General features: G+C 45.1%; 1 protein-coding gene across 4 annotated transcripts in view; it reads left to right on the forward strand.

The window, feature by feature from the left end:
- Positions 1-12073, forward strand: part of LOC119436955 (uncharacterized) — a 104307-nt gene that overhangs the window by 13008 nt on the left and 79226 nt on the right. For 3 of the 4 annotated variants that reach the window (XR_007464793.1, XR_007464794.1, XM_049660130.1), the window contains exons 4-5: positions 7516-8717; positions 9795-9916. Coding sequence is in view for 1 of the 4 variants with exons in the window: in XM_049660130.1 (XP_049516087.1) it covers positions 7516-8717; positions 9795-9916 (1324 nt within the window). In the remaining 3 variants the exon portion in view is untranslated. The remainder of the gene's footprint in view (positions 1-7515; positions 8718-9794; positions 9917-12073) is intronic. The other variant, XR_007464795.1, reaches the window with a different exon arrangement.

The raw sequence follows: 12073 nt of genomic DNA on the forward strand, positions 1-12073 counted from the left end.
CAGTGCCAAGACACACAAAGAAAACTGCCCCTTGAGAGTAATCATGTTGGAGAGCAGCACTTGGCAGAAGTCCCTCGCTGCCTTTTTGTTAGAGAAGCTTAAGCTTCTCCCGGTGAACGACCCTTTCCTGGTAAAATATTCTGTTGAGATTGTTGACTTCCTTTCAGGGCATGCAAGGTCAACCCTGGAGGCTTTCTCCATTGATTTGAAAGATCTTTATTATTCCATACCCAAGAAATAGCTGCTTCAGTGCATCCAGGACAGCATAGACAGATACGGCTCCCTGTCATTTCAAAATGACTCTGGTAAACCGGAAGATATATTTATGGCGATGCTGGAACTTTATCCGAGTGCCACCTACGTCGAATGGGGTGGTTGTCTTTACTTGCAAAGAGAGGCGTATGTATAGGTTCATGTTCAGCGCCAATCCTTAGTGATCTATTTTTAACTCGTGCGGGCAGAACCATGTCTGATCTTCTCGAGGGTAGCGGTGTAGTAAAAATTTTCAGATTTGTTGACGATTTTTTAATCCTTGTTGACAAGACTTCCTTTGACTCCGATGTAGTAGTTAGCAATATATTGACAACTTTTAGGCATATTTTATCCCCATAGAAATGACCCATGAACTTTTGGTCGATTCTTCAATATGATTTTTGGATTTAAGACTTTTTATCAACTAACCACGTCTGTTGGCAGTATGAGCATCGGGCGAATAAGCCACTGCTCCCCTTCAGCTCCTGCCATTCCAAACTCATCAAACGTAGCATCGCCAGTGTGTGCCTGTTCAATGTCTTTAAGAAGTCCTGCCCTTATAGGGCAAGGGATAGTTTCTTTAGGCAGATCGACTGTCTAGAGGATGCCGACTGCCAACAGGCTGTTCTTATATCGGTAGCGGAAAATATGTTGAAGAAGTCGCGAGTTCGTCAACTCAACGAAAAGCATCCTCCGGAAAAAGAAAAGATGGCCTAGATTCCATATGTACATTGTGTGTCCCACAATTTGTAAAAGATTGCAAAGTGTGCTGATGTAAAGGTGGTCTTCTCTGCCCCGTTGAAGCTTTCCAGGCTCTGCAGGATGACTAATCCTTGTTTCCTTGACGTAATCATTTTCGTCGTAAACCACGAAAATAATTACGTCGATTGCCAGGTTGGAGTGGTTTACGAAATTCCCTTGTCACGCGGTAACAAATATGTGGGTCAAACAGAGCAATGCTTGAATGATAGGTTAAGACAGCACAACAGTAACGTCGGGAAAGGCAGAGAGTGTCACCTGGCAATTCATTGCCGAGATTGCGTTCACAAGTGTAAACCTAATCTTAATGCCTGGTTTGTTGTCGTCAGAAGCCACGATAAGTGGGTTAGGTTAATCATTGAAGCCAGAAGTATCGAAGCAGGCGATAGGTGTGTCAATGTGGCTTCAGTTTCACTGTCATCAAAAGAGTTGAACTACCTGAATGCAACTGTGCATTGATAAAACTGATAGCGCTTTGAGCTTACATATGGTGCTTTTTCGGAATAAACGATGTTGGAAGTGGCACCTGTGTGTGTGTGTTTTCTCCCACTTTGTCCGTCGTCGTCTTCGCGCCTCTCTCTTCAGATTATAATCGTCCTTTTAGTGTTGCCAAAGTTAGAGCTTCCTTGACCGCATCTCAGAGCTCTGCACTGGTACCTGATAGAATCATGTACGACATGATTAACCCCCCCCCCCCCCCCCCTTCGACACACAAACCATGCTACTTACACTTTTCAATTCTATCTGGGCTGCTGGGTATCTGCCATCCAAATAGAAAGAAGCTATTGTTATCCCAGTTTTGAAGCACGGTAACTATTTTTCATCAATGACCAATTACAGGCCTATAGTGCTTGCGAGCTACTTTTGCAGGCTTTTTGAAGAAGTTATCAATCATTGTCTCGTACATCGCCTAGAGCCCAATAAAATGCTTGACCCATTTCAATGTGGCTTTATAGAAGGCCGGTCTACAACCGACTTTCTCGTGTGCATTGAGGCAGACATCCAAGATGCTTGGTCCACAGGCAGTACCTCTTGTCCATATTCCTCTATATGGAAAAGGCGTACGAACACGACATGCCGCTATGGCATATTGCAAGACCTATCAGAGATGGGCATTTGAGGAAATGTGCTTAACAATATAGAAAGCTACCTGTCCAACTGTACTTTCCGAGTCAGAATCGGCAATGGATTGTCATGTCCATTTACTCAAGAAACTGGTCTACCTCAAGGAGGCATGCTCAGCTGCATGTTCTTCATTGTTAGATGACTTCACTCTGTGCATCGCTACCTCCAACAGTTCTCTATTCTGTCTATGTAGATTGTGTACAATTAGCTTTCAAATCTTGTAACTTTGCAGTCTGCAAGTGACAAGAATGGCATGGCCTCAACAAAGTGTCTAAATGGGCATAAGAAAACAGATTCAAACTTAACCCCCAGAAAAGCTCCTGCATTCTTTTCTCAAGAAAGAGAGGGCTGGCCGCAGTTAGCGTTCTGACCCTCCATAATAAAAACACGAACTGAAGTCTTATTCTATCGACTCAGGATAGGACATATGGCACACCCAAATTTTTGCTGAGTGGTGGTGATCCTCCTATGTGTGGTAGTTGTGGTGAAAGCCCGACTGTAAGGCATGTTTTGATAGAATGTCGAGAAGCAGAACCTCTATGTAAAAAGTACTTTGCTTTATCCAACAGACATCTCATTCCTCTTCATCCAGGAATGTTCCTAGGTAGAGAACAATTTTTTGACATGAAATCAGTGTTAAGCTTTTTACATGATCTCAGTACTTTGCAGGTCATAAGCCCAGGAGACCGTAGCTCATCCTCTCACTGGAGGCTGCTGCTGCGATAGTATAGTTTTTATAGTATGTACCACCAGGCCCTTGCGTTTAAGGGTTGTGGTTAGGCAGTAGTGCTACTAGTACTGACGCCTTTTAGTGTATCACACTTCAAAGCTTATCTTTATGTTTATAGTACACCTCACATGTCGTCGTCATAGTTCTAACACATATACAGTATATTTTACGCTATTTACAGCGAGTACTTTTAGGCCACTATACAGCCATGTCACAAATACCTCTCGTCATTGACCGCATTATCGATTACATCATACCACATCCTGATACCCTTTGGCCATCATTGGCCCTTGCGCCACAAAACCACATACGTCATCATCACCCATCTGGTTGGGACAAATACTTTTGCTATGGTAAAATAAAGGGTAATGAGCTATTTTCATGCTGTACCACAGACTTAACAGGTCATGGTGGCTATCATATGCTGCTGCAAGCTTATGCATGTAAATAGACACAATTTTTGATGCGAAAGCATCAAATGGCCCATTGAATGAAAAAGGCGGTGTCTTTAGCAGTGAAAAGGCACCTAAATTCTCATTGGCTACGATGGCATGTCACGTGTGTGTGTCAACGGAGCAGAGCGGGTGAAAGGGAACACCTGTTGACACGCCAGGCGTTGTGAGGGGAGAGGGCATCGCCGCGACGCTACGTCACCCTCGCTCTCACTCTCAGAAGCCTGTGTTATCTGTGCGTTCCTTGTACGTGCAAGCCTTCGCCTGCGTCCTAATTTCGCCTCGGTAATTGCCATAAAGAAATAAATGTATAAGAAAACAGAATAATTTCGAAAGGAAAAACATTGGCAGTAGTGAGTTTCAAACCTATGACCCCACACTCAGAAGCTGAGTATCTTGCCCACTGGGCTAAACCAGTACCTCCTAGATAGCAGGCCTGTGAACTCTGCTTTATGACATCATGCTACTTGGACCAAAATTTCCATTTGCCAAACCCGGCATGACAGAAGTGGTGACGTCAAAATCGCCACCGCTTACTCGGGAGCGTCCCCATTAGATTCTGTGCCAGTCGGGCGAGGTAGCATGACGTCGTGGATCGAAGTGCACCTGCCTTATGCCATCTGTGCACCTACCTTATGTTGGCCAAGCATCTCAACGCGCTCGCTTGCTTGCCAGGAGTTCATAACTCGGACCTCTCAGCGGCTTTCAATTAGACATTAATTAATGTGTTTGCATTCAGAACTCATAAGAAGCGCTTAGGTGTCCTTGGAGGTTTTTTTTTTTTTTTTTTTCAGCATCCTGCTGAACACAAAACTTGGGTTATTAAACCCAATCTTGAACTGGAGCTTATGCTTCTTAATGCTTTCAGATTAGAACCTTGTTTCTTTGTGTTTGTAATTGTCCAAAGGCTCTTCTTTCATTGCTTCTTCAAAGCTGTTGTACAGTTTGGAATGGTATTGCTTTATGCAGTTTAGGCCACTGAAGTTCTTGCTTTGATGTTTACAAGGTGTTTCCTTTGTAGCTGCATGCTACTATCTGGTAGATAACAACTTCATCCTTTAATAAATCTTCCTCCACCTTGCAGATTTCCACAAGACTAATTGGCCATATTCAGTGTTTCTGCACATTGAGTTGTCAGTTGATTTGGTCTTGCTCTGCAATCTTCTATTCCCCTGGTTAGCTCGAATTGTCACTTGAACTCCCTGAAGAGATGTTGATTCCAGGTTTGACCCCTAAACCAAGAAAAAGATTTCAACTGTGACGCGTAATTTTTGTGAACCTCATTTGGATTTCTTTTGTATCTGTATGCTACTCTCAGGTGGATGACAATTTTTTCCTTTCATGAATATTCTTATTTGCGAACTTCCACAGAATTGATTTGCCACATTAAAGGGTGTCGATCGTATTTTGCGCGTCTTTGCACTTGAAGCAGACACTATCAGGGGCAGATCCAGGGTAACCTCCAGGGAGGGTCTCGCTGCATGCTCAATACTGTCAGTCAGCATGTCTGTCTCGAAGAGCACCCCCCTCTAGATCCACCTGTGGATGCTATTACTTTATCAAGGTCACTATTTGAGCAGTAATGTAGTGTGGATTTTTTTACAGGTCTCTTTTCTAGTGTGTTTTTACTTTGACAAGCATTTCCTGAGGAGTTGGTGTCATGGTTTTAAATTAAGGTAGAAGTAGTAGCAATTTGTTCCTTTGTTCAAACATTAGAAAAGTAAAAGGAAGAAATGACTGCTGGCCACACTGTAACCATCTAGCTGAGTCTGCTTACATCTAAATAGTATCCAGCATAGGTGGGAAGGGGTATGGGAGTAAAAGATCGGGGGAGAAGATATATAGCCAAAGTGGAATAATATCTATGCATACATGCAATCAGATTGCACAAGTTGAATCCATCATGAATTTCAAAGTGTATGGTTTTTGGGTATGCTTTGTAAAATATGTTAAATTTGGTGTTTGGTTTATTAGAATGGGGGCAATGTAGTCCTTTTTTTACCCTTGAACAGTTAACCAAGCCCAGCAGACAGTGTCAAAATTCATATCACAGTAAGCTGGTGCAGGGAACTTGAGGTGGCGTCGCTACCCTTATTTCATTCTTGCATCCTTTTTCTTTTATTTGCCAGTACTCTCTCACTGTAACAGGGGCCGTTTTGCTATTTCAGAAATGTAATTTTTTTTTTATAAAGCTTTGCTTAATATAGCCATTTTGTGTGTTTCTTTAAGTCTAGACATGTACGAGGTCTGTTAGAAAAGTATCCAACCTTATTATTATTTTTTTTTTCGAACACCTGATGGATAGAAACAAGTGCGCTTGCATCAGCCGACCTTGAACCTTCTTGCGCACGCGCAAATTTTTCCCCCCCTGCCGATAGCGTCGTCGCTGGGACGCAGCGTTTGAGTGAGGCAGTGCGCAGTGCTCTCGTCGGTTTTCTTATTGCAAGGAAAATGACGGAGCGACTGGAGCAGCGCTACTGCATCAAATTTTGCCAGAAACTGGGCGACAGCCAAGTGGAAACCATTTGGAAGATTCAGATGGCTTTCGGTGACAATGCTTTGAGCAGCACACAGATTAAGGAGTGGTACAACCGGTTTAAAGACGGCCGCACATCGGTGGAGAGCAAGCCATGCTCCGGTCAGCCATCAACATACCGAAATGACCAGGTCATTGCCGAAGTGAATGCTGTGGTGATGCGGGACCGTCGTGTGACTATCCGAGAAGTTATGGAAGAGGTGGGCATCAGCACTTTTTCTGCACATTCCATTATGACCGAAGATTTCGCCATGAAGAGAGTTGCGGCGAAATTCGTGCCGAAGCTGCTCACGGTGGAGCAAAAGCAACTTCGTGTTGAAGTCTCACAGGACATGCTGGATTCCAGAAACAGTGACCCCGACTTCATGAACACCAAATCACTGGTGACGAGTCTTGGGTGAACGGGCATGAAATCCCAGTGATCGCAGTGGAAGCATTCCATGTCACCAAGACCAAAGAAGGCCCGCCAAGTGCACAGCAATGCCAAAGTGATGCTGACTGCTTTCTTTGACTCCCCCGGTGTGGTACACCATGAGTACGCACAGCAGGGTCAAATAATCGCCAAACAGTACTACAGGGATGTCCTCCGTCGCCTACGTGATGCTGTGCGGCACAAGAGACCGGAGTTGTGCTCAACAGGAAATTGGCGCATCCATCATGACAATGCTCCTGCACATTCCTTGCACTTGCTTCAGACTTTTTTGGCGAAAAACCAGACTCCTGTAGTTTAACAGGCTCCTTACTCTCCTGATATGGCCCCCTGCGACTTCTGGCTGTTTCCCAAAATCAAGAGGCCATTGAAAGGAGCACGATTTCAGACAAGAGAGGACATTATGGCTGCAACGACAGCTGAGCTAAACTCCATTCCGAAAGAGGGCCTTCTCGGAATGCTTCCAACAATGGAAGCACTGCTGGGAAAAGTGTGTGGAGTCCCAAGGAGCCTACTTTGAGGGTGATTAGGTTTCCAACTGCTCCAGTTATGCCAGCTTTCTTTCTTCGGCCAAAGGTCGGATACTTTTCTAACAGACCTCGTAGTTACATGAGCTATTCTGGCTTGAAAAGGGAGAACTAAGCACATTATATTGAAAAAACTAGAAATTGTCTGAGTGCATAGAAATAAAGCAGGCAAAACTGTATGTGTTGCGGTTGTCATTGAAGTCGCTAATATTTGTTTGGAAAAGGAGTGTCTTATGGCTTTTTAATTTTTTTTATACTCTGGCAAGTTGTTCTGGGAAGATGATTATTTATTAAGCTCCCCTTGCTTGCCACTCACTAATTAATCACTGTTGCTCAGTTCGTGTTTGCAAGGTCATACAGAAGCCAGTCATCACCTATCATTCCTTTTGCCTTTTGGCTGTATTGTCTCCCTTCTGCACAAAATGTAGTTTCATTTTTTTTTTTTGCTTATGTATGACATGCCTGTTAGCCTAGATTTTACTCCCACATATCTTTGCAGATAACACTTCAGGGAAGTTCTGCATTCACATCATTGTCAAACAAGTGAGGCCCACCTGTTAGGAAAGTACTTTAGCCTAAGACAGTTGGGTGGGCCCTTCCTGGCCTCCAGGTTGTGTCAGCTATGAACTTTCAGGTTAACTTGATCATCTGCATAACTCTAGCGTGTGTAAAGATCTATAACAAGTTTAACTCACCTTTTGCAGTCACAGCATCCATCCTCTGCATTGCCACATCTGCCCATCTGTGATGAGGTGCTGGGACGCCAGACATCGGCTGCAAGTTTTGCACTTCCACAGGAAACTGCTGCTGCAATTTCATCACTCACTGCAGCATATGCAAGGCTTGCAAGTGGGTCATCGCTAACGGCACCGACTTTTGACAGCTCCGGAAGGCCACCGACCATGGCAGCAAACTGTAGTGCAACTCCATGCAGTGAAATGTATGTTACTGCCATGCCTGCTGCTACTGTGCCTGCTGCTACTCTGCCTGCTGCTGCTGTGCCTGCTGCTGCTCTGCATGCTCCTGCTGCTCTGCATGCTCCCGCTGTACCTGCTTCGGCTGTACCTGCTCCACTTGTGCCTGCTCCACCTGTACCTGCTCCACCTGTACCTGCTCCACCTGTACCTGCTCCTCCTATATCTGCACCTGTTGTACTTCCAATTGGCTTGGCACCAAATCGTATTGCAACTCCTTGCAGCGAAGCTTATGCTGTTGCACCTACTGCTGTTGCGCATGGTTCTGCTATGCCTCCACCTAGCTTAGCACCATATTTTAGCACAACTCTATACAGTGAAGCATATGCTGCTGCTATGCCTGGCTCTGTTATACCCAGCGCTGCTGCACCTGGCCCTGCTGCACCCGGCCCAGCTACACCTGGTCATGTTGTACCTGGCCCTACTACGCCTGTGATATTTACACCACCACTACAGGCACCTACAGTTGTGCGTACCATACACCAGCTTTCTGGTGAAGCTGCTGGTGCTGCTTCTGGGGAAAGTGCTGGTTTAGTAAGTTTTGATCAAGGTGATGCATCCTCCTATGAGGAAGAAAGTGACCAGACCAAATGGTCCAAGCTTGGACAGTGTGTGTCAGCACGAAACATTCCCCCGACCCCTGTGCTTCCTGCACAAAGCCAGGGTGTCCCGAATGGGGTGGTCAGTGATAATGCAGCTGCAATGCCCAACTTCACACAACAGAAACCACGACAGAGTGCTTCAAGGCCATGCACAAGTGCTGCTGCGCAACTGCCCAGTAAACCAAAGCCTCTTGGAGTTCCTTTACCTAATGTAGATGTTGTTGGGACCACACAAGATATTGTTCTTTCATTCTACAAGACACCTTCTGAGTTCTGGATTCAGCTGACTGCTTCTGGAAGCTTACTAGAAACCCTTCTAAAGAGGTTGCAGTAAGTACATCAATTTTTTCACTTCTCTGCTATGTTTACTGTTGGTCTGTTGAGAAACAGATGCCTGTCCCTATAGTGACTAGTAGCGACCAAAGTGTGCCATACCTGGTTATATTGAGGCTTCAAGGCTGATGCCTTGTGACTGAAGCTTTATTTAAGGTCCTGTGGACTAACATTTTTTCACATAGTAAAGAACAAGTTGCCAGAATCAATCATGACTGCACCAGCCCTTAAAGCTCGTGTTACTTTTCATGGAGCATTTTGGTGGCATCTTCATTAGGAGACATATAATTGCACAGGTGATAGCCTGTTGGTAAGGAGTGCGGAAACAGGTGCTGTAAAGGGATTGGAGGTGTGCCTAGCGCAGGAGCGACATATGAGGTTTTATCACAGTATGTGCCTTTTGAGTTTCTCAAATGCAGGCTCAAACAAAGCTGACTTAAGACAGCCAGCCATTGCATACAAGCCCAGGGTACCAGGTGTGCAATGTTAAAAACTGAAGGAATAGTGGCAAAAATGATTAAGTCATCATCATATTTAGTACCACTAGTTGTGCTTAATTTTTACAGCAGTTGATTCTGTATGCCATGGGAGGTGAATGTAGCTTCTGGAGGTCACAAAAGCTGTTGTATAAGGCTGGCTGGCTGTTGCATCATCTTATGGTATTGCAAGCTGCCTGGCATTTCATTTTTTACTTGTGAAAAAAGTTACAGCAAAGTTCTACAGAGCTGCAGCATATGCAAGGACATTTGGCATATTTTTCCTCTCGATGTTTTTAATTTTGGCCTCATTTCTAGATTTTTAATCACTTGATTTATATTGTATTAATCAACCTACCAGTTAAACAGCTGCACTCTTACACAAGCATGGAATGGATGCATTGTGCCTGAAAGGCACAATGCATTCTTGAATTAACTTTCTGGCTTTACGCTGTAGGGTTGGCTGCAGATTCTTGCAACCCCAGAAGGTTAATTGTGAACATAGCTAAATTTTGCGAAATTTTATGAAATCATGAGTGAACAGGGACACTGGTTGGTGCAGGTTTTGATAAAATTGTGTTGTGTGTTGTATCCTTAGTGAGCACTACAACAACAACTCTCGACGGCGAGAGTTTACTGCCAGAGCAGGCATGTACTGTGCAGCATACTATGCAGAAGATGGTCATTGGTACCGCGCTAGGATTCTGCAAGTTAAACCAGGTGAGTACTTGTTTCAGCCTTCACTGATATCTTATTGTTGTACAGTGTGCTTGTTCATGAATAATTGTGCCTGATGTGTACGATATTGTCACGACCTCGTAAGAGACGTGAAAGCCGGCATACAGCACGTATATAAGCACTTTATATGAACAGCCAACGCAACGTCGTTGTCTCTGTTTTTCTACCCGCGCGCTACTTCAGCGTCGTTTCCATGGCCGGGCACATTCCCGTGGCGACGATATAGGATGTGGCAATATGATGCACTTCTCTTTTTTGTCATTCCACAATGGAATGACAGGCATTTGTGTACCAAAGGGTGCTTGTGGGGCAGGTTAAGCAAATCTGCACCCTCAGCCTAGTTTTGTATGGAAACCGTATTAAGCTAGGCAGAGGTAGTATGTAGGCTGTATACAAATTTTAGTAATCTTTGTGAGATTAAGGGTAACATGAATATGGTTGTACCTCGGTATAACATGCATGTATATAATGAATTATTGGGTGCAGCAAAGAAATTATGAAAGGTTGCCCATTGTTTATTTCATTGAGTGTTCTACTGCTATAACTACACTGAAAATACAAGATCGGAGAAAGTATTGGTTACAGCAAAGCATATGTTTGTTTGCTCACAACTCATGGTGTGTATTCTAGCAGTAAAAAGTTGTGCAGAAACCATCGACGATGATTGTCAATGTAAGCAAATAGGCCAAACGAACAAGTGAGCGAACAAGCAAGTGGGTGGGCGCGTGAACGAATGAACAAGCTCATGTGTGGCAGTCCCTGTCTCTCCCCCCATCCTTCCCCGCAACTTGGTTGTGTAAGAGCACGCACCCTTTCTGTCAGCACCATCGCAGACCGCTGCCAACCACGAAAATGGGCGAAAGAGGCAAAGAAAGCTGTTCACTTTAAAGTGTCAAAAGCAGCATGGGCACGTGCATTTTGGCCAACAGCTTAGCTTGGCTGGCCTGCAGCATAGGTCGGTGCAGTCACTCATGAGTGCACTCACTCACACTCATTTCAAAGGCGTGAGTGCGAGTGCGAGTGAGTGCCAGTGAGTGTGAGTGGAGGTGAGTGCGAGTGAGTGCCAGTGGAAGTGAGTGCGAGTGAGTGCCAATGAGTGTGAGTGGAAGTGAGTGCGAGTGAGTGCCGGTGAGTGTGAGTGGAGGTGAAAGCCAATGAGTGTGAGGGGAAGTGAGTGTGAACGTGGTGAGTGCCTGTGAGTGTGAGTGGAAATGAGTGGAGCTGAGTGTGAACGTGGTGAGTGCTTCTGGGTGTATTGAGGTGAGTGTGAACGTGAGTGTGAGTACAGGTGAGTGTGAACATGAGTGAGTGGAAGTGAGTGTGAACGTGGTGAGTGCTTGAATGATAAGCAGAGGTGATATCGGTTCACCTTGCTTGCGGAAAAAATGGAGGCACGTTGTGTGGTCGTCTAGCTCCGGCGGCGGCCGCGTGGGTTTCGTATCTCGAAAGCGATCTGCGGCGTGGAAAAAGTGCGCGCCCGCGCGGGCCTCCTTCAACGTAATTTGCGACGTGAACAATGTTCAACTAAAGCCGGTAACTTCGTATGCGCTGTGTTTTCGATGTTTAGTTCACTTTGAAGCGAGAGGCGGCACGAAGGTCAATTCGCTCGCGGCTATAGCTGCGCCTGCTTACTCCAGCGTTCTGACAGCGAGTTTCTGCGGTCATCGAGCGAGATGCGTTCATGTTTACCTGTGCGCGCGTGACACCGTGCTTGTCTATTTAGTTAGTAGGCGAATGTTTACAAATTTATACGGCCCAATAAACTACTATCCTTACTTCGTATAGCTCTCTACTAATTTGCTATCGCAATCGAAGCTTCGCCTTTCGGGCGAAACTGCGACATTTTCTTTAATACGCCAGGGAATATGTATGGGCTGGAGCGCTGATGACAGACATATCCAAATCATGACCGGCAAATTTTGCCATGACTTCCACTGAGTGAAGACGCTTAATACCGTGTGATTTGCAACACCTTCGCTGGTCATCCACCTTCAGAGTGTGGAATGGCTCCTCATTTTGTTCCTGCTTCCCTCTTAAACGTACACGTACAGGCTCCTTATATAAACAGGCAGAGCGGAAGAGGGAGTAGCCAAGTTAGCACAGAGTAACAGACACGCACGCTCGCAAACATAGAGAAAA

This window comes from Dermacentor silvarum, chromosome 1, assembly GCF_013339745.2.
Source record: "Dermacentor silvarum isolate Dsil-2018 chromosome 1, BIME_Dsil_1.4, whole genome shotgun sequence".
NCBI classification, from domain to species: domain Eukaryota; kingdom Metazoa; phylum Arthropoda; class Arachnida; order Ixodida; family Ixodidae; genus Dermacentor; species Dermacentor silvarum.